The 24,220-nt window shown below is 35.3% G+C and overlaps 1 protein-coding gene and 1 pseudogene across 12 annotated transcripts in view; both read left to right on the top strand.

The window, feature by feature from the left end:
* Positions 1-24,220, top strand: part of LOC105343840 (growth hormone-regulated TBC protein 1-A) — a 199,671-nt gene that overhangs the window by 106,519 nt on the left and 68,932 nt on the right. For 10 of the 12 annotated variants that reach the window (XM_066069731.1, XM_066069738.1, XM_066069734.1 and 7 more), the window contains one exon: positions 21,747-21,858. In XM_066069731.1, the coding sequence (XP_065925803.1) occupies positions 21,747-21,858 (112 nt within the window). Of the gene's footprint in view, positions 1-15,859; positions 15,939-21,746; positions 21,859-24,220 lie in introns of those variants that run through there. The other 2 variants (XM_066069737.1, XR_010708745.1) reach the window with 2 other exon arrangements.
* Positions 8,628-11,598, top strand: LOC136270622 (uncharacterized; annotated as a pseudogene).

Here is a 24,220-nt window from a genome sequence, read left to right as displayed (position 1 = left end):
AATTTTTATACAGAGAAAATCTTTAAAAATCTTCTTCACAAAACTATTAGGTCAGGAAAGCCCAAATTTGGTTGGAAGCATCCCCAGATCGTATAGATTCAAGTTTATTTAAATAATAGTCCACGGGTGAGGCCATAATGGGGGATGAATTTTTACATAGATGTATAGAGAAAATCTTTAAAAATCTTCCTTTTAAAGACTGTTGCCCAGAAAAGCTTAAACTTGTGTAGAGGCATCCTCGGGTAGTGTAAATTCAAGTTTGCAAAATCTCAGTCCCTAGTGGTAGGGTGGGACCGTGATGGCGGTTTGAATTTTTACATAGGAATTTATAGAAAAAATCTTTAAAAATATTCTGGGAAAGTTTTCGGTCCAAAACTCAGTACTTAGTGTGAAAGCACAGGTTATGCAAGCACAGGTTATGCAGATTTTAGTTTGATGAAACCATGATTCCCTAGAGAAAAGTGGGGCCATGAAATGGGAGGGGTACATAGGAATAGAGAAAAATCTTCTTACAGGTACAACAACAAAAGGGGCTTGGTATTTTACCAAAAAAAGAGGTGGATAAAAATTGGCAGATTTTAATTTTTTTTTTAGCAAGATCTACTGTACTTAGTTGTCAAGATATTTTGATACTGTAATGCTAATTTGATCAGAATTAAGGCAATTGCTGCTCAGGTGAGCGATGTGGCCCCTGGGCCTCTTGTTTTTGGTTTTTTAGCTCACCTGAGCTGAAAGCTCAAGTGAGCTATTCTGATCACATTTTGTCTGTCGTCCGTCTGTCCGTCTTGTCCCTCCGTAAACTTTTCACATTTTCAACATCTTCTCAAGAACTACAGGGCCAATTTCAACCAAACTTGGCACAAATCATCCTTAGGCAAAGGGGATTCAAAGTTGTGAAAATTAAGGGCCACACCTGTTTTCAAGGGGAGATAATTAGAAATTAATGAAAAATTTCGAGAAATTTTCAAAAATCTTCTTCTCAAGAAGCAGAAAGCCAGGAAAGCTGAAACTTGTGTGGAAGCATCCTCAGGTAGTGTAGATTCAAAGTTGTGAAATTCATGACCCCTAGGGGTAGGGTGGGGCCACAATGGGGGGTCGAAGTTTTACATAGGAATATATAGAGTAAATCTTTAAAAATCTTCTTCTCAGAAACTAAACAGCCAGGAAAGCTGAAACTTGTGTGGAAGCATCCTCAGGTAGTGTAGATTCAAAGTTGTGAAATTCATGACCCCCAGGGGTAGGATGGGGCCACAATGGGGGGTCAAAGTTTAACATAGGAATATATAGAGTAAATCTTTAAAAATCTTCTTCTCAGAAACTAATCAGCCAGGAAAACTGAAACTTTTGTGGAAGCATCCTCAGGCAGTGAAGATTCAAAGTGGTGAAAATCATGATCCCTGGGGGCAGGGTAGGGCACAATCGGGGGTCGAAGTTTTACATAGGAATATATAGAGTAAATCTTTAAAAATCTTCTTCTCAGAAACTTAACAGCCAGGAATGCTGACACTTGTGTGGAAGCATCCTCAGGTAGTGTAGATTCAAAGTTGTGAAAATCATGACCCCCGGGGGTAGGGTGGGGCCACAATTGGGGGTCGAAGTTTTACATAGGAATATATAGAGTAAATCTTTAAAAATCTTCTTCTCAGAAACTAATCAGCCAGGAAAGCTGACACTTGTGTGGAAGCATCCTCAGGTAGTGTAGATTCAAAGTTGTGAAAATCATGATCCCTGGGGGTAGGGTGAGGCCACATTGGGGGGGGGGGGGTGTGAAAGTTTTACATAGGAATATATAGAGTAAAACTTTAAAAATCTTCTTCTCAGAAACTAATCAGCAAGATGATTCTTTATAATTGTTAAGACTTTGGCTCCAGGACAATTCTTCGGCCTCACAAGAAGATTCAGAGTAAGATGTAGCTAAATATCCCATATATAAACAATTGTAAAGGATCTTTTTGAGAACTGCGATACTCAACATGTGATATGACTATAAATTTGAAGCAGGCAGCTATTTTTTCATTAGAATCTTTTTGTATTACTGAATTGAGTTATTGCCCTTGATTTATTGATTCTTGATTATTTTTAATTAATGCATCCACTGTTAACCAATTATTGTGATGATTATTTTTATACAATAATAAATATTCAATGTATATAAGTTGTTCTGCATAAGTAGTTTTGGGTAAGGCCGGATTAGTTTGTTTATCTTTGATTTCCAATTTTTAGATATTATGAATTATTTTAGGCCTGCACATATATAGGGACAATGTCTATTGCATTTCGATGAGCGACTGTTTGGGTGTAACCTTGAACAGGTATGGATAGATTGAGAGTGTGGACATCCCTGCTCTATCTAATCTTCGTGTTTTCTAGCCTATGATACAGAGTGTGCGGTCATTCCTGCCCTGTATCACATTAATACAAATGTGCTGTCATACCTGCTTGTATTGGTGCTGGTTGCGGCGGAGCACTAGTGTATGGTCATCCCTGCTGGTGTTCTGGCCTTTCTAGCGCAAGTGTGCGGTACTCCATGCTTGGCGCAAGTGTGTTGTCATCCCTGCTTGCGTTAACGTTGGTACCTGTTCAGTTGCGTAGGTGTGTGGTCATTCCTGCCTGCGTAACGTTGAGTCCCTATATATGTGCAGGAGCAGTGATTAAAGTCTGCTCTTGTAAATAATGGCAGCAATCAGGGCTATCCGAGTTCCAAGGGGGAAAAATGGATTTTATTTATACAGGATCTACATGTATTATTGTACATTGTCCAGATTGTTTGTATTATGACTCCGTTAAGCTGACTTTATCATACCTATTGTTCCTCAGATGAGCGATGTGGCCCATGGGCCTCTTGTTTGTTTATTTAACCTCTGTTGACCTTTTTGAGTGAGACGAATGGGAATTCTTTGGTGTAAATTAACTTCAGTTTTTTCCTTTCATCTTAAGAAAGAGCAAAATGTTCATTTAATAATTTTGAAAGCAGATCGCTGATTTCGGGTGGAAGATCAGGAAAAATGCTTACACCTGTGCCAGGCGGAAGTTTTTGAGCTGCTTCCAGGATCTCATCGCGGTTAATTAAGCTAACCATGCGGATGATGATGTTCTTTTTCCCATGTTTGCCATTTGGTAATCGATGAGCAGCTTGAAACTGGATATGCTGCATAACACCTGGATCCATTTTTAACCGGGTTTTCCAACGGAAAAGTCCAGTTATTAAAATGGTGAAAATGGCGGGCGGGCGGCTGCCAAAAGGTTACCCTCATTGTACGGATAAATTCTCCTACAGTGTTCAAGATAGGAAGTTGTTCTTTTGCAGATCAATTGTACATATATCAGAGATGTGCATATTGCTAGGATTTTGATTTCTGATAATTTATCGAAAACATACCAGCTTTTGAACTTTATAAGTCATTTTTAGCAAAATATTGCATATAGGGTACCCTCATTGTACAGATAACTCATCCTACAGTTTTCAAGATAGGAAGATGTTCTTTTGCATATCAATTGTACTTATATTAGAGGTGTGCATATTGCTAGAATTTTGATTTCTGATTACCGTAATGTCTCGTGTATAATACGCACCCCCAAAGTTGACCAAATAATGGCGAAAAAACAGCAGGTCCTATATAACACGCACCCAAAAAATGGCGAAAAATCAACGGCTGCCATTTTCCCCCAAACTATCGATGTTTCATGTTAATTTTATAATCCATGCGCAATTTCTTTAATTTTGAGATCGGAACATAGCACAGACGATGAAAATCGATGGCCGCCATTTTCCCAAATAACTATCGATGTTTAATGATAATTTTTTAACCCAAGCGTAATTACTGTAATTTTGTGACCGGAACATGGCCTAAGCGATATTAGAGTTAAAGTTCTTACACTTTTAATTAAAAAGGACGGCATGATTTACATGGGCGGTATCAAATATCATTTGACACTTCGTAAAGAGTTTCTTACAACATCGGAGAAGTAGAAGATCATCATACGTAGAGAAGAAAGGCAACCGAGCTTAGTGCTTAAAAGTAATAATGTTTGCAGACATAAACCAGAAATGATTTGATTGATTAATTATAGTCAAACCCTATGATTGTTGTTTAAATAAACATTGTGAAGAAACGTACATATGTCGTCATTATCAATGACAAGTACAAATGATCGATGTAACGTTAATTTTAGCAGTGTCTATGTAAAGCAATAACGTTTAACTGCATAACGGGACACAAAGTAATTATAGGTAAGTTTAATAAAATCAGAATAATTGCTTATCTACATGCACTTGAAAACACCCTGTTAAGTCCCGACACGAGAGGGGTGCATGCTTCTGACACCGGAAATTGTTAAACAAACATTGACCACGCGCGGAGTCAACAGGTGGCTGCTTACGTAATGGCGAATACACTGGCGATATTTAAACTTGTTTGATGCAAGAAATAGTGTTAAGAGAGGATAAATATTTCAATACATGGGGGAAAAAATTAAGAATAAGGTATTTCTGATGCAGTAAATTTAGTATACACTCATTCAATTTGCATAACACGCTATATCGGCAGTCACTAATCCCGTGGTATCAAGAATCATGGCTTGAAAAAATGGGGTACAATTTTTGTCCTATGTATAACACACACCCCCCACTTTTGATCAAATTTTGGCTGAAAAAAAGTGCGTGTTATACACGCGACATTACGGTATTTATGAAAAAAATACTAGCTTTTGAACTTAGTCATTTTTTGGCAAAATGTTGATTATAGGGTACTCCATTTCACTGGATACGGGTTGACATGGATTATGGATACAGTTCACATAAAAGAATATCTGAGATATCCTCATTTGCTCCTGGTAGAGATGCCTCGATTTCCGCTATGTTTGTTTTAATACCCAGAATTTCCTCCTGAACGCACTCAATCAATTTGTTATGATTGATATACATGACCGCAAAGCATTCAGCCATGTCTTTTCCTTCAAACATTGCTTTCACTTGATGAATATCATACTCTTTTTTGTTCGGTTGTTCTTTATCTGTTTTATTTTGTTATCAACTTCCATTTCGACTGGTTGGTTGAACACGAAGTTCTTATTATCGCTCGCCATTGTTCATGTGAAAAGAATAGCGGCGATAAACCTGTATATCTGGTATAGAGCTCAAGTCAAAACTCAAGAAAAGCACACTGAATTAAGTTTTTGTTTTTGTTTTGTGGGTTTCTTTGAGTGAGTAGTTATCACAAAAACGTTTCTTTTTTCCGGGGGTCAAAACTCAAGAAAAGCACACTGAATTAAGTTTTTGTTTTTGTTTTGTGGGTTTCTTTGAGTGAGTAGTTATCACAAAAACGTTTCTTTTTTCCGGGGTACTTATTTATAACCTTCAAGAAAAAACGACTCACCGGAGACCAGTGGTGACATGTCCTACACCTTCATTTGCGGAACCGGAATTGGTTCCGGTCCATATCTTTCTTATGAAGAAACAGTGGAAGTTTTAATTCAAACAAAGATTGTTTATAACTTGAGGGTGTGTCATGACCTTGACCCAAGGTCAATTGGGGAAGTTCAAGGTCATTGTTTAAAAAATGCTTATTTTCTGTCTGTGTCATGTCTTGTATAAATGGAAATAATTAGAAGCTAAAATTTGACACAAACCTTGCTTGTGTCAGCCTGCCACTTAAATAGATACTCATCCCCACCCACAGTCTGAAAATAGCCTGCCCTGATGTATTTTTTTTTAAATCTGTGGGGAAAACATTTTCGGAAAATAAATAAGGCTTTGGTATACCAAAAATTCAAAATGTTTAATAATGGCTGCTTGACATGTGGATTATCGTTTGATTCCAGTCATATTTGTTAACATAAGGATGCAAATGTCTTGATGCATTAACTGTTAAGTTAAAATAATATTGAATTTAAATAATAGAAATTGGTTTGTGTACACGTATTAGCATTAACAGTTTTTAAAATAAATAGAGCAGTTATTCAAAGAAATTGGACAATGACATCACTGGTATTAAGCCAATATGCGTACCATTTGGTACGCATATCATAAGATGGTGACATTAAACTCAACAGGTTCGAAAGTGTACACTGGGATATATATTTATTCAGGCCGTATTTCAGTGGGTAAAATATAAATGTTTGAAGGGCTGCTGCGTCTTTACATGTAGCAACTTATAGAATAAACCAAAATTGCATATTAATTGATATTTCCTCCATAAATAAAAATTCCTTTGATATGCATACATTAAATTTAAGTGTGTTAAATTATGGTTTATAAATAATTTTTAATTAATCTGTGTACCTGTGTATATTCTGTTTTTGTTTGAAATATTTCCTTATTATATTTCTATCTTGTGATTTAACAATTATAGCTGCGTGGATCAAATTATATGCTTAGCATGTTGTTGGGCAATATTTCTATTTATAAAGTTGGTCAATGTTATCATATTACTAATTACATGCATTAGATAAGAGTAATCAGGGAAATTGATACCTACAGAGGGGAGTCTGGTATTTATGTTCATTGTTTACAAGAAGATTAGCTATTGTGAAGACGCTTTATTAAGAAGCTATTATTTTCATTCAAAAATCTACTTCTACCTTTACTATTTGTACTGGTGTGCTATTATGGATTATTGCAGTAAGTGTGTATTTGCCGAGGTACATAACTACGTAACTTTTGCGAAACTTTGTGAACTGAGTCTTGTGCTTACAAGAAGTAATGGGGCCTAAGCGAGCGTCCCGACCCACTCCATACAATCCAGACTTGCCAGTGAATTGGACGGCAGCAAGACTGAAAGATGCTTTGGATTCTCGAGGAATCGCATACTCCTCTAACGCACGAAGATCGGCGTTAGTTCATATGTACAAGGGAGTGAATTCCCAGGTTCTATAAATAGAACTTTAAATGATAGTGCACGTTCCCATGATCCTTCACACCAAAACATCAATGATCGGCAATCCCATGATGCACTGTACCAAAACAACAATGGCGACCACAGTGTACTTATCGATCTCGTGTTGAAATTATCTTCAACAGTGCTGTCGCTGCAACAAAATGTAGTACATCTTATATCACAAGTGAACTCGTTGCAAGCAACCGCTATAAATCCATCGTCGACTGCAAGGAATAATGATGAACAAGGAAGCTAAACTCCGGCGAATTCAAGTACAATCGCAATTAATCCCGTGTCGTCTTTCACAATAGACACAGCCTTTGCCCGTATTTCCGCAGCAGCTGCAGGATCGCCAACACAGGGCCCGGAATTGAAGAGGAAGGACGAAATCTCTCCCCCTGGTAGAGACCATCTCGCCTCATCTGCGCCTCCAATTTACATCAGGTAAAGATGTCAATTTAGCATCCTTGTTGATACCATATTTCTCTCCCCTGGACAAAAAAGATGACAACAAGAAGCCGGATAAACGATTGCAGAAGTCGCTAAACATCGGTAATCATTCAAGCTTTCGGAATTTACAAAAAACATAATGTGTCGAGCATACCCCCAAAGATGAGAGGAGTTAGATTTGTAGGAAAGGGACATCATTGACATGGCTACCCGCTACCCAAGCAATGGGTTCTACGAATATCATCATCAATTCAGTCTTATGGCCGCTTCACATCTTAAGTATAATAACATTCTTATCTCATCCCAACACCCAATTTACAGAATATCTTATGAATGGTTTATGTTTTTGCTTTCATACTGGCTCTCAGGATCTTCCAAAGAATTCTCTGGAATGCAAAAATCTAAAGTCAGCTTCATTAAACTCGGACAGCGTTACAGAGATCATAAACAAAGAACTAAACCTGGGTTACTTGTATGGTCCATTTTCAGAAATTCCCTTCCGACACTATCGCATTAACCCTATTGGGATAGCCGAAAGCAAGTACTCTAAGAAAAAGTGCCTCATTGTTGATATGTCAGCACCACACAATGACGAAGAAAATCTTAGCATGAATACTCTTATTGATAAGTCAGAATTCTCCCTGTGTTATGTTACAATGGACGATGCTATTAGACTAATTAAATTATGTGGGAAAGGAGCATCACTAATTAAATCAAACATTACTGATGCCTTCAAGATCATGCCTATATTATATAAGTTATGGCCATATCATGGAATTAAGTGGGACGATAAATACTATTTCTTCAAGCGCCTTGTCTTTGGAAGCAGATCAAGTCCAAAGATCTTTGACGCCCTGTCTTCCACTGTGTGTTGGATTGCAGAGAAAAAATACAAGATACCAAATGTGCTGCACCTGTTGGATGACTTCCTAGTTGTGGTTCCACCATTTGATGATGCTCATAAAGTGATGGAGGGATTCCTGGGGATATTTAGAACCCTCGGGATTCCTCTATCAGAGAAGAAAACTGAAGGACCTTGTACAGAACTGGAATACCTTGGGATAATATTAGACTCCTTGAACATGGAATCCCTGTTTACCGCCAGAGAAGATTGATCGCATCTTATCTATCGTAAATTCCTTCAAAACACGCAAATCCTGTACAATGAGGGAATTGCTCAGTCTGCTGGGACATCTCAATTTTGCCTGCAGGGTCGTTCTGCCAGGTTGATCTTTCATTTCTCACCTGATAGCTTTATCAACCACAGTGGAGCCGCTTCATTTCCATGTTCACTTAGACAGTATGTGTTGGGACGACCTTGCTATGTGGTCAGATTTCTTAAAAAGCTGGAATGGAGTGTCCTTTTTCATCGACGATAACCTGACAGAGGCTGCGGATATGCAGTTGTTTACAGACCTAACCCTTACATCCTCCAGAGGTTTTTACCAAAATAAGTGGTTTCAAGGAGATTTTCCCGACAACATTACCAAGGAATACACATCGATGGCTCTTTTTGAGCTATATCCTATCGTTATGGCCTGCCTTCTGTGGGGTGATACTTGGCCAAGGAAACGCATTCTTTTCCATTGTGACAACCAAGCAACTGTTGACATTATTAGGAAAGGACGCTCAAAAGTTAAAAGCATTATGAAACTAATGAGAACTTTAACCTTTCATGCAGCCTGTAACCATTATATCATTCATGCTGTTCATATTGATGGCGTCAAGAACACTATTGCTGACTCTCTCTCTCGTTATCAGATGCAGAAGTTTTGAACCCTGGCACCAAAAGCCGACCTGACGCCAACACCATGCCTGGAACATTCGCAGCTAATGAATGACTGAAGGAGCAGTTAAACCAATTATGGGACGCATCCTTAAGCAGTTGAACTAAGAGGGCCTACAGCATTACAATGTTTTCTGACCTTCATTTCTATGAGTGGAATTGTATTTCAATCCAACTGTCTTCCAATAATAAATGAAACTTTGCTTATGTATTTTGTCACTCATTGTAAATCTGTTCTAAAACTCAAGTATGACACTATCAAATTGTATTTAGCAGGTATTAAGTTTTACTATATTAGAGCAGGTCATAGAGATTCTCTAAATAACTTTAACCAGCTACCATATGTATTGCGAGGGGTGAAAAAGTCTCAAAACAATATCTCTAACAACAGATTACCCTTTACTGCAAGTAACAACTGTGGCATGTACTTGACAATGGAGCTTTTTCTCCATTTCTAGATCTGATGTTGAAATGTATGTTTTCCTGTGCCTTTTTCGGGTTTCTTAGATGTGGTGAAATTACTTGTAAAAAAGCAAACTCTGTACTTTTTCTAAAAAATTTTTATGTTAGCTTTGGATGTAAATGTTTTGTCCTATGGTTGAGAACGTCCAAGACCGAGTCATCCTCACAAGGTGTGGATATTACAATATTTGAGAATGATGTTTTCAAACCTGTACATAACATGTGTCTATATATGCAGACCAGAAGATCTTTGTCGTGCTCTCCACATTCACCTTTGTTCATTATGGATGAATTCAATCATGGACCTATGCATAGAGATAAATTTATTCACCATCTGAGATCCTTACTCATGCGAATTGGCTTGAACAATTCTAGATATGCAGGCGACTCCTTCAGGATTGGGGCAGCCACAGCTGCAGCCGCAGCAGGCGTTGAAGACCATATGATTAAAGATCTGGGTAGATGGTCTTCTGACTGTTACGTTAGATATATTAGAACTGATCCCGAAGTTCTCAAAGACATGCAAAGAAAGCTGTGTAACTTTTGACTTCATATATGAGTACCGTATGTGTGTTTTGTAAACTAAACTATTGGTCATATATAGTATGGAAATAGGTATTAATTTTCATTTTCAAATTCAACCAATCCTTTATCAAACATATCCTTGGGGGCTTCACTCATTACTTCCTTCATTTGGCATTCATTCCTTGGGAATTTCGCCCCAAGTCTATGTTTTAAATTTTTGTTCGAAGTCTTTAAGGCACTTAGAGATAATAATTATACTGTTTATTATGCATAATGATATGTTGGTTAATGTAGTCTAGTTGTCTAGTTAGTATTTTAGCTTTGAATACACCGGTAGTCTAGTTGTCTAGTTAGTATTGTAGCTTTGAATACACCTTGCAGTTGGTTTATTCCTTTATGCTCGCTGGGATCAGCCCCGAGCGCAATCTGTTCTTGTCTCGAGGACCGCTGGAGATCAGCCCCGGGTCATGCTTTGTTCTAATATATGCCCGCTGGGATCAGCCCCGGGTCATGCTTCGTTTTAATGTTTTCTTTGGTGATTCATGCGGGACATGAAGGTGGAGACATTGCAAATAAAAAAAAATACATGTACATAACCTGCATTCTTAAATCGGTTATGTTATTTTTTCTGCAATGATCGCTTCCTCCATAACCTGCATAAATCATCAAGGGCCACATTTTATTATTTATATTTACATCTTTCTTTTAACAAATTGATCGTATAAAGTAATCAAAATTATTACTTAGTTATTGTTAATGTACATCAATACGTTAGATATAATAAACAGCCAATTCGCCTTTGATTAGAATTTGAGTCTGATATCATTATGATTTTATCTTTGATTAGAATTTGAGTCTGATATCATTATGATTTTATCAGGCAGTCTGTGAATTTTCTTGGATCTATTAAGGTTTCAACCAGTCAATAAATGGGGCATGTAGATTTTTGATTCTACAGACCTATGAATCACAATTGGACTTTTTAACAAACAAAGGAAAAATTAATTGGTAGATGTAAATATATTACTTTGTGTGCTCCAATATTTTATATTCTTGGAAACCTTACTTTGAACCATAGAACTTTACACAACGTCAATAACTTGCCATCATTTTTGAAAATTAATATATTTACAGAGATATTATAAAAAGATTCCATAACTAGAGTCGAGCTGAGTAGGTCTTCCGTCGAAACTTCGTGTCGCGAAAGGATTGTCCATCAGTCTGATTAAAACCACCTCCTTCTCACACTTGTCAGAGCCTGACAGACCCTGTATTGATAAAAGGTCATCTTTACACGACCATTTTTTCTTACCAATTAGAGCTTTAGAAAAGTGATTGGAACTCTTCAAATGGAGACAAACAAATTAATTCATGCTTGTTTTCTATGTAACCTCTAGACTGAGTATTGAAAAGTTTCACCACTCATTAGACAGATAAAGGCATATCTTCGGTAAATGGAAGTATATTTAGATTGTATGCGAATATAGAGGTCAAGTGGAAATAATCTGTTATTGATACAGGTCTATCAGACCCTGACGAGTGTAAGGAGAAGGGAAATGGTTTTAATGAGACTTGATTATCAATTTATTAATAGTAAGTTCAAAAAATCGAAAATGAGACTCAATTTCAAAGTATTATTTTTATACTAGGCAAGTTCTTCGTTTAATTTACTTCACGTTTAGGATAACTTTAAAAAGAACATCATAATTATATGTACATGTATATAATTAATTTAATTATAACAAAAGCATGTGTGTGGCGGTGGGGGTGCCCCAAAAATCAATTTTCTAAACGCTAACTTCAGGGAAATTTTGGTTGCGAGAAAGGGGGCAGGGGCAGTGCTCCCACTGGACCATCTAAAAGGTACTGTTAGCAGGTTTACAAATGATACCCCTGCTAAGAAAAAAAATCATAACTCACGTATTTCACTATTAAAGAATAATGGATGCTTCTTTTTCTTATAGTGAAACAGACAAGACAGGGTATATTTATGGGTCACAAGCAATTTTTAATGTCAAACTTTAGCTTTTACTCATTTCCATTAATACAAGATATGACACAGACAGGAATTAAGCATTTTTAGCTCACCTGAGCTGAAAGCTCAAGTGAGCTATTCTGATCACATTTTGTCTGTCGTCCGTCGGTCCGTGCGTCCATCTGTCCGTAAACTTTTCACATTTTCAACATCTTCTCAAGAACTACTGGGCCAATTTCAACCAAACTTGGCGCAAATCATCCTTAGGCAAAGGGGATTCACAGTTGTGAAAATTAAGGGTCACACCCGTTTTCAAGGGGAGATAATTAGAAATTAACGAAAAATTTTGAGAAATTTTCAAAAATCTTCTTCTCAAGAACCAAAAAGCCAGGAAAGCTGAAACTTGTGTGGAAGCATCCTCAGGTAGTGTAGATTCAAAGTTGTGAAATTCATGACCCCTAGGGGTAGGGTGGGGCCACAATGGGGGGTCAGTTTTACATAAGAAAATATAGAGTACATCTTTAAAAATCTTCTTCTCAGAAACTAATCAGCCAGGAAAGCTGAAACTTGTGTGGAAGCATCCTCAGGTAGTGTAGATTCAAAGTTGTGAAATTCATGACCCCTAGGGGTAGGGTGGGGCCACAATGGGGGGTCAGTTTTACATAGGAAAATATAGAGTACATCTTTAAAAATCTTCTTCTCAGAAACTAATCAGCCAGGAAAGCTGAAACTTGTGTGGAAGCATCCTCAGGTAGTGTAGATTCAAAGTTGTGAAATTCATGACCCCCAGGGGTAGGGTGGGGCCACAATAAGGGGTCGAAGTTTTACATAGGAAAATATAGAGTAAATCTTTAAAAATCTTCTCAGAAACTAATCAGCCAGGAAAGCTGAAACTTGTGTGGAAGCATCCTCAGGTAGTGTAGATTCAAAGTTGTGAAAATCATGACCCCTGGGGGTAGGGTGGGGCCACAATGGGGGGGTCGAAGTTTTACATAGGAAAATATAGAGTACATTTTTAAAAATCTTCTTCTCAGAAACTAATCAGCCAGGAAAGCTGAAACTTGTGTGGAAGCATCCTCAGGTAGTGTAGATTCAAAGTTGTGAAAATCATGATCCCTGGGGGTAGGGTGAGGCCACATTGGGGGGGGGGGGAGGTGTTACAATTTTACATAGAAATATATAGAGTAAATCTTTAAAAATCTTCTTCTCAGAAACTAATCAGCCAGGAAAACTGAAACTTTTGTGGAAGCATCCTCAGGCAGTGTAGATTCAAAGTTGTGAAAATCATGATCCCTGGGGGGTAGGGTGAGGCCACATTGGGGGGGGGGGGTGTTAAAGTTTTACATAGGAATATATAGAGTAAATCTTTAAAAATCTTCTTCTCAGAAACTAATCAGCAAGATGATTCTTTATAATTGTTAAGACTTTGGCTCCAGGACAATTCTTTGGCCTCACAAGAAGGTTCAGAGTTTGATGTAGCTAAATATCCCATATATATAAACAATTGTAAAGGATCTTTTTGAGAACTGCAATACTCAACATGTGATATGACTATACAATTGAAGCAGGCAGCTATTTTTTCATTAGAATCTTTTTGTATTACTGTATTGAGTTATTGCCCTTGATTTATTGATTCTTGATTATTTTAATTAATGCATCCACTGTTAACCAATTATTGTGATGATTATTTTTATACAATAATAAATATTCAATGTATATAAGTTGTTCTGCATAAGTAGTTTTGGGTTAGGCTGGATTAGTTTGTTTAATTTTGATTTCCAATTTTTAGATACTATGAATTATTTTAGGCTGGCACATATATAGGGACAGTGTCTATTACATTACGAGGAGCGACTGTCTGGGGTTAACCTTGAACAGGTATGGATAGATTGAGTGTGTGGACATCCCTGCTCTATTTAATCTTCGTGTTTTCTAACCTACGATACAGAGTGCGCGGTCATTCCTGCCCTGTATCGCATTAATACAAGAGTGCAGTCATACCTGCTTGTATTGGTGGTGGTTGCGGTGTGCGGTACTCCCTGCTTGCGTTAGGTTGAGCTGTTGGCGCAAGTGTGAGGTCATCCCTGCTTGCATTATCCCTGCTTGCGTTAACGTTGGTACCTGTTGAGTTGCGTAGGTGTGCGGTCATTCCTGCCTGCGTAACGTTGAGTCCCTATATATGTGCAGGAGCGGTGATTAAAGTCTGCTCTTGTAAATAATGGCAGCAATCAGGGCTATCCGAGTTCCATGGGGGAAAAATGGATTTTATTTATACAGGATCTACATGTATTATTGTACATTGTCCAGATTGTTTGTATTATGACTCCATTAAGCTGACTTTATCATACCTATTGTTCCTCAGGTGAGCGATGTGGCCCATGGGCCTCTTGTTTAATATGACTTTGAACATGCGCAACTGACCCTGGATCAAGTTCATGACACATCATCGGTCATAAGGAATCTTTTATTTATATGAAATAGAAACTTCCAATGTTTCTCCTTATATGACTTAGGGACAAATCATTATACACTCTCAGGTCATAAGCAATCTTTGTGTGAAGTAAAAAATTCCAAAGTGGACTGGAAACAAATTTGCACTTTTCCTGCCAGTGACCTTGCCCTTTGTCCTAATGACCTTGGGTTAAGGTCATGACACTTTGTCAGGTAATAAGTAATATTTTTATGAAGTAAGAACTTCCAATGTTTCTCCATCAGAAAGATATAGACCGGACACGAATTTTGCACAGACAGAGGGATGGACAAGGTGATTTTTATTTACCCCCCCCATCCCCCAATTAATTTTCGTGGGGTATAAAAATCCTTTTCGACCGTTTTGTGCGACACAAAAACAACCTATATTTTTCAATTATTTCTATCATATCACATATAAATATTCATGTAAATGTATGATTTGTATGCACATCTGAGTTCCTCTCATGTGGCCAAAAATTGATTATCGCCACATTTTGAAAAGAATAAAGCCCTTGCACTGTGACCATGTAACCGATAAAATCTAAACAAAACTTGTTTAAAAACTCACGTGAACATTCTTAAAATAATCCCTCAATCCGGACAATAATTTTATTGTGTCAGCCACTATCGCATGTGTTCATTCGATATTTGATTTTTTATCCTGCCTTGAACGCTTGGAGAGTGTTTTATTTTCTAAATTCTGCTTACAATTTTGATCTCTCTCTCTCTCTCTCTCTCTCTCTCTCTCTCTCTCTCTCTCTCTCTCTCATTTTTGTGCAACCCTATGAAAACGTCAACTACTTTCTACGATATCTGTAAAACCTCTCAGCAGTATTTAGCGGAAATATTCGTGGGTAAATAAAAATTTTTTAAGTTGAAATACAAGTCAATCTTACAAGTACAGGTCAAAATCTCGAATAAACAAATATCAATAAACATGCACGTGTGATAGCGCACATGTAGAAGAACAATAAGCTACCGCAGATCACTTGTCAACTAGCGCAGGATCTCCTTGGCTATGTGCGAAGGGTGATCATCATTTTAAGGTTTAATCTTTGTGGTTTTTCGTTGTTTATCTAAAACATTATTAGTATAATTTTTAGAACATTTTAGACTTATAAAATTCACCATTGTTTTACGTCTGACAATGTTTCTGATTTGGAATAATATCGCTTTTATCAATTTTTAGAACGACTCTTAAATTTATATTCTATATGTTTAATTAAATAAATTAAAGATGAACACATTTTTAGAACATAAAATATAAAAAACAGACTTTGTGTATAAACTCAAACAAATTTATCATGTTATTAGATAACCGCTGACCTCTAGGAAATGCAGCCGCGACCGATCTCCTCAGCCGCGGATTAGGGATCATATAACTTACGTAAAGGTAAAACACACATAGAAAGCTCAACACCCAGGAAGGTTTAAAATGTTTGCAGTATGATGACTAAACTCTAATAAATATAAGTTTTTTTCCCTTAAATCCCACAGTTGATCTATCTGTCTGATACTGCTTCAGTTTGAGAATCACATTGCTTTTATGAATTAACAGAGCGATTTCTTAATTGACACTCTATCGTTAAATTCAAATTAAGAAGTGTAAGCTTTAATGTTTAGTCAATATTAAAACGATTCTTGTGTTTACGGCTAAATAAAATCACATATGACAGACGCGACTCTTGTGTATTAGATACCCGCTGACCGCTAGGTAGTCCAGCAGCGACCATGGCGACCGATTTTCTCGGCCACGGGTGAGGGATGAGTTACGTAATGACGCACACAACTAAGAATTGAGGTCGATTTGAAATGCTTGCAGCAAAATGACCCAAATCTATTTCATGGAATTTTTTTTTTTTTAAATTCATTTTATGTATCTCACTAGATAAGAAAAGGAACGTTTATATTTACTCATTTTTGTTTTTCTTAACGGTTGTCCACTATAAGAACTAAACAGAGGTGACTCCAAAAAAAAAAGGCTGTAAGAAAAACATGTACACATATACTTTTAAGACACTTTTTCTAATGAATTAAAGTATCCCGTATATGCTGGTACACTTCTAGCTGTTAATTTATGTCCGTTATACGCACGAAGACTATTCACTTACTTGCCAAATGAAAACAGGTACATGTTAACAATACAAGCTTTATTATTATGCATTACCGGTACAAACTAATTTTGTAATGACATTGATAACACCATAATAAACTTTTTTATCGACAGCTATAACAAAATATTAACCATTTTTGAGTTATTAAGCGATGACTTTTAAGGGTTCTAGACCCCTAATTTAAAGGGCCAGCCATTTTACAATGGTGTCAAGTGAAAGCCCTCGATATTTTGCACATATTTTGTTATGTACTTGTTCAGAGAAAATTTTAAACTAAAGAGCTACGAGACATAACACATTGTCAACCAAAAATCAGCATTTTTGAAGCACAAAATTCAAATTAATTTTTTGAAACTTAAAAGGGGGAAAACTGTAAAAATAAAACTCGGAGGACAACGTTCAAAGTATCTATTTTCAAGATTTGTGACTTTGTAACACATGTTATGGGCGGTTTTAGAGCCTTTGCGTGCACAGGAATGCCTATATTTTCTTGAAAAAGGGGAATAACTCAGTACCGGAAGTGTTGATTTCAACGATTTTCCTTAGATATTGAGAAATAGTAATTACCAATAAGCCCTGAAAATTTGAACTTTATAGGACAACAAACAAGCAAGATATTTGAGTTTTAAAAAACGTCTAGAAGAAAAAAAAGAATAAAAAGAATTATCAACAGAATAAGTTTTCAACGGAAGACCTTAATAAAATGTGGGATAAAATTTACCTGAATGAAAACTGTACAGTGTAAAGAACTATTTTCATACCTCTTTCTTTTTATGGTGCTAATGGTCAGAAGTTTAGACCAGAAACATTCTATATTAATTTCTAATATTTAAGTATTGCTGAGCTTAAATAGATAATTATTAAAGAAAAAAGAATATGAAATACATGTTCATTTCACTTTCTTCTGTATAAAGAAACTTGAATAAAACTTAATACATAAAAAAAAATATTCAAAGGGGCATGGTCACGATTTTGGTCAACAATTATTTTTCCAATTTTATTATTTACAATGCTTCAGAAAGGCATTTTAATAGGCAACCAAAATTTGAGTGTCATTTTTTGGGTTATAATCGAGTTACAGAGCTTTAAATTCTTCGCTATGTAAACAAAGCGTTTGTTTACATTTTGAACGTTGAAGTAAAAATTTCAGGTTTAAAACTAAAATGAATGTGCTAAACGTCAAGGAACTGTTTATTTATGCTTAAAATGATTAAAAAGATAGACAAATAAGCTGAAAAAAGATTTTTACTGGTACCTCCCTATGTAAACAAAAACAGGGCACAAGCCTTGTTTACATGACACAGAATTGTGAGCCAAGTATCTTGCTTATAACTCAACGAATGACTCTCAAATTTTAATTGATCATTAGAAATGCATTTCTAAAGCACTGTAAATAATAAAACCTAAAAATAGAATGTGACCAAAATCGTGACCATGCCCCTTGAAGAAAAAAATCTGTATGATTCAGATAACATGCTACATGCATATACATGTAATCACCAGATTACTAAAATCTCACTTTAATTTTAAGCGATACAGATATCCAGAGTTCTTCAAATGTTTATATCAAAAAAGTATTCAGATTTTGACAAATATTACTGTTAAATGATGAATTCTTTTATAATCATTATAATAAGGCATGAACCATTTACAGTAAAACTTGTTTAGTACGAACATGGATATAGCGAATTCTCAGATATAGCAAAGTTTTTTTGAGTCCCCTGTAAAATTCTTAACAAATCTTTGCAAAATTTTACCGTTTTAAGGAATTCGGAAATAGCAAATTTATGGTTATAGCAAACTGATTTTGATTCCCCTAGAGGTGAATAATAACGAAATTTAACACTTTTATAACGAATATCTTTACAGTTTAAAAAGTTTGCTCTACCATTTAACATAATAGTTTGATTGAATTTAATTTATATAAATTTTTCAATTCACAATCAGATTGTTAAAGCAATCAAAGTTATGTATTTTTATTTTAAGCCTCAGTTAGTAAAAATTATAGTCTTGTAAAAGAAAACATGTATAAAGTGAATTCACTATAATAGTAATTATTACAAATTTGTTATACGGATATAATGAATTACGGATATAACGAAGTAAATGCACTGGTCCCTTGGACTTCGCTATAACCGAGTTTTACTGTAATTCTCAGCAAATTATCATTTAAAACAACTTACATTAATGAAGAAGTAAGGAATCATTCGTTGACTATTATAGGGTGATAATTTTAGTCGGGCATGGTCAAATCAAATAAAGCCCAGAAGGTTTTATGATAGATTTTAACCACACTCCGACCAAAACAATCACTTCATGAGATTCCTTATTACTTATATTTGTATTAATATTTCTAATTTCTACTCTTTATAGCAACATTTTGATTTTTTCATGTAGCACACGCTATGAATTACTACGCAGTGCAGCCAATAACGTTGTTCAGTTATGCTATATATAATGAAGACATGCCCATTTTGTGTTGCTCATCTTTAATGAAATTATTGGGCTTCAAGATTGATTTGTAATGTTATCACAAAGACAGTTGAAAATGTAAATATATAGGATTATTTTTTTACAAATTAAATACGTCAAACTTTATTATCTACTAACATGGGGTTCTTCCATTTTTTGTTTCTGAATTCTCTGAAAAAGAAGTGTCGCCAGAATTGAGTTTCAGTATTAAGTGTATATCAAAACCGATTTAATTTTTATTTCCAATTCTTACTGATATGATTTACATGTAATGATGGCTAATTTTGATCTAAAACATTCAGAAATTATATCATGATAGAATGCTGGATACTCATAGGATTTTACAATTTTTGTTTGATAAATTTTCATATACGGCGCACTGAACGACTGCAACTTTGAAATAAATTTACTTGCTTATGAAAAGACACGAAACAATTAAGATGATAGGATATACGGAAAAACTGTTAAAATTAAACGATAAACCTGATAGGATTAACGCACGATAGGATATGATTAACGCACGATAATTGATATGCATGCACGATGCGATAGGATTGATACACGATACAATAGGATAGGATTGTAAATTATAACGTTGTGGTTACTGTACAACCTTGATTTTGCTATTTAGCTGCTAAACATGATTTAAAATAGAAGAAAAGGGTCTACATTTTAAGAGCCAGATACTATTTTGTTTCAGGTGTAAGAGCTTTGGTTGAAAACATATATACCCCTTTTGGTCTCTTATTTGAGGGGCCAGTCACTTTTTCTTAATGTAAAATGAAATGTCATTTACTTTTAAAGACATTTTGTTCAACAAGTGTTTAGAAATTTGTTACCGTTCTTGAGATATCTGAGAAAGAATTTTGTTTTAGGGGCCAGTCCCTTATCTCCTTATTGGGGCCGCTGAACAAAATTTTGAAGGTTGCATATTATTAGTTTCATTATTTTGAGCATCTTTTCTTCCATACTGCATTTCAAAATATTCTTCCTTTTTGAGATATAAGTGATCAAAGTTTTGGACTTTTGACCCCTTAAAACCTCTAATTACGTAACACATGAGAAAATCATTATATATAACTGTAAGATAAACATATTTGCCAATATAATCTATTAAAAAATATCCCTTCAGCTCGATGAAGAGCTATAGATAAAAGACTTTAGAGTCCTCTTATGAGGGCCCTAATTTGAGGGGCCAGCCCCTTTTTCTTGATATCAGCTGAAAGGTCTCGTATATTTTAACTTTTTTCATTACATGTTTTAACAAAATATTTTCCAGAAAAGAGATAAACAAAGAAAAGCACAAAAATTCACAACACTTGATATCTCAACTTTCGAGCCCTACCAAGCATTGGTGCATTTAGTGTTATGTTAAAACCCTGATCCTGATATTATATAAACTTTGCTAAAAAAAATTACCACAATCAGTTGGGTGATTGTACAAACAAAGAATGTGGGCGCTTAAGATGTAGATTCGGCAGGAATCTGGGCGCACAAGGAGAGTGAAAATTTCATCAATTAATTTTGAATATTTTTCGAATTATAACCGTTATTTGGTTTCTGTTGGATGTGGAATGAGTGGAAAAATATTTGAAATGCAAAAGGTTTTATTATAATATGGGTCTAAATATAGCAACAGGGTGCAATTCATGCAAAATCCTACTTATTTACAACTGTTTTTAAATGATTTTGTTGTCTCTGGGTCTTCTCTCCACAAATTTGAAACATGTAAAGATAACATATTTCAACATTTAAAATGTCGCTTTTTAAAAAAAGATGGAGAGATGACCCAGAGATGACTAATTATGTACTTTTTCAAATTATTTTTTGAGGGATAAAAAACAAAGTCCATTGATATGACAGTGTTGTTTCAAACAGTACTTTATAGAGCATATATTGACAAGTCTCGCATGGCTCAGTGGTTTCGTCCTGGATTAGTGAATACATACTTTCAGTGTTTTGGGTTCAAATCCAACTGGTTGTCTTTTTTTTTTTCCTTAAACTTTTTTGTTTTAAATGTTTGTTATTATAACATGATGTTGAATTATAATATACCGGTATATTTTAATTTGTTATTATTGATTTCTAGATCTGCTGTATGAACACTATAAAAAAAATCTTTTCTTATTACTAGTTTTTTAGGATATACACAATATAACTTCATTAAAATATGTTTGCATTAACATTTCCAACTAGTTATCGGTTTACCTCTCATTGCCATTTTTTGAAAGCTTTGTGAGTTTTTTAATAACCGGAATAGCCATGTACTTCGACTCTCAACATAATATATTTTTGTTGAATACTGTACATAGCCTTTTGAGGTTATAGACATTTAAATCCCAATTGATTCGTGTCGAGGATTCCTGCAAACTTACCATCTTGTGCGCTCACTTTCTTTGTTCATCGCGCCAAAAGTTATTCGTCTTGGGCAGTCAGGCAGATTGTTTTTTCACTGACAAAAAAAGATAACAATTTTTTTTAAAGAATTTTTGTATACATGCCATAGTATATGTAAGGTGTGGTGGTATCACACATCTAGATACTTATAGAATTACTGAATTGTTGAATTTACTCAAGTTCAACTGTAGAATAATTGACATTTTGTAACATTTAAGATGTGGATGCTGTTAAGCGGTGCCGAGGAAAAGAGGAAAGCAAACCCCAGAACATACAGGTTACTCCTTGATAGCCAAAAAGATGAGAGAGTAGTAGAGACAATAGCATTAGGTATGTCTAATTTTACTAATGTAATGTCTTGAGTATGACACACTATTTTTTCCGCCAAAAATGGATCAAAAGTGGGGGTGCATGTTATACATAAGAACAACCCTTATTAGAGCCCCGCCCTGCAGGTGCCCTTTAGTGATCAGTCTGTATGTCTGTCCGTCTTTCCTTCCTTCCATCCGTCTGTCCGTCCAAGAATGCTTGTCCGGAGCATATCTTCTCTCCCCTTGGCCCAATCTGGCTCATACTTCACCCACAGAGAGCCATTGGGTAAAGGATGTGCAGTCACCTTAAACCATGTTTTTAGGTTGAAGGTTAAGGTACTAGCAAAATTATGAATAAAATCCTTGTCTGGGGCATTTCTTCTCTCTCCTTGGTACAGTGTAGTTCATACTTCACTCACAGAGTGTGTATGGTCAAAGGGTGTACAGTGACCTTGAATGAAGTTTGTAGGTCAAGGTTCAAGGTCATATTTTACCATGCAAAAATCTTTTATTGTATATGTTTTCCACTAAGCCTTATTTGGCTCATACTTCACATAAACAGAGCTCATGAATAAAAGGTGTGTAGTGCCCTTGAACCAATTTTCAAGGTCAAATGATAAGGTCATAGCAGAATTATTTGAAAAATTCTTGTTTGGAGCATATCTTTTCTTCCTTTTCTCCAATCGTGCTCATACATCACTCTCATGATGCCTTTGGTCAAATGGTATGGAGCAGGCTTGGGGTTATGCTAATTGTAATGGCAATGCATTGCATGTTTTCAAAGTAAAGCTAGTAATGTGTAATGCCAGAATTACATGGCATTACTTTGCATTATTATGCTTATTTATGCATGTTCATTTTTAGCTCACCTGAACTGAAAGCTCAAGTGAGCTTTTCTGATCACAGTTTGTCCATCGTCTGTCTGTTCGTCTGTAAACTTTTCACAATTAAAACTTCTACTCTAAAACCACTTGGCTAATTTCAACCAAATTTGGCACAAAGCATTCTTATGGAAAGGTGATTATAAATTGCAGAAATGAAAGACCAATCTTTATTCGAAAGAGAGAAAACCTTGAAACCATAGAAAAAGGGAGGGGGTGCATTTTTAAAATTTTTTTCTTAAGAACTACTGAGTCAAATTCAGTGGAATTTAGCAAAAATAATCCTTATGGAAAGGAAAACATAATTTGCAAAAATTATGGGCTAATTCCGTTTCAAATTTGAGTAATTTATGTAACTAATAATAAAAAGATAATAGAGGTCAATCAGTGTATAACTTCGGGGTTGGTATTCCATATCTCGAAAACAATGTTCTTTGTTTGAAGCAGCCATGTTGGACGCATGACAAATGAGTTAAACTGGCAAAGAAGAATTTGCTTGTTGTGCAACACTTTAAGTGCGAAGGGAATATTTGAAACATGCAAATTATATTTGTGCTAATTTTGTGAAGTAAATTGAGATTTCATATTTCAATGCGTTGACATTTTAACTTGACGGTGGTTTTAGCTTGTTTTGATTCTCGTTTCATTTTCGTTAATTACACTTTTTAACTTGAGGAGAACTATCGCCTGTATTTTGGAATTTTTTATGTATTGAATCAAATATAGACTTTGGTAAATTAGACAGCTGATTGTTTACAAGCGCAAAATAAGCAAAATCTGATACACTAACAACATGTTATAAATTTATAAAATACTACTGGTACATTTTATTGGTAATTTGGTTCGATTAATGCAACATGTTTTGTTAAGATGGTCAGCATTTTCAGTCTAAATGGAGATTTTTTTTGCTGCTAGAAATATGTAAGTACCATATTTTCAAAAAATAAGTTGATTCTGTTTATTGGGCAAAGGAGCCCCTTTTTATCAAAAAAATATAAAAAAATATAAGTAGGTCGACTTCGAAAAATTACCACTAGTTTGAATGAATAATTGGTTTAAACCAATAACATTATCATATAGTAGCCTTTCTTATTTCACAGTTTTAAACAAAAGGGAAATAAAATGCATTTCTTATAAACATCATAAGAAAATGTCTGAAATAGTATCAAAATTTTCAAACCAATTTATTCAGTACGACTGGATTAATTAGGGCTTTTCGACTTTCGGTAGAAAAGACCTATTGTTTTTTTACTTTTTTTATTAGGGCTTTTCGACTTTCTGTGAAAAAGACCTATTGTTATTGTCTTTTGAGGGCTTTCCGACTGTCGGTCGAAAAGACCTATTGTTTTCATCTTTTTTTAAAATTTATATTATTAGTATTATTTTTCTCGACTGATTTCTGTAAAAGATTTTTTGAAAACTGGAAGGAATATTGATACAAATATGACATTGCTCTTACAGCAAATATATCAATCTATGAAATGTAAGGTATTCGATTTC

This window comes from Magallana gigas, chromosome 8, assembly GCF_963853765.1.
Source record: "Magallana gigas chromosome 8, xbMagGiga1.1, whole genome shotgun sequence".
NCBI classification, from domain to species: domain Eukaryota; kingdom Metazoa; phylum Mollusca; class Bivalvia; order Ostreida; family Ostreidae; genus Magallana; species Magallana gigas.
Note: the sequence above shows the minus strand (reverse complement) of the source record. Positions and strands in the feature narration are given on the sequence as shown.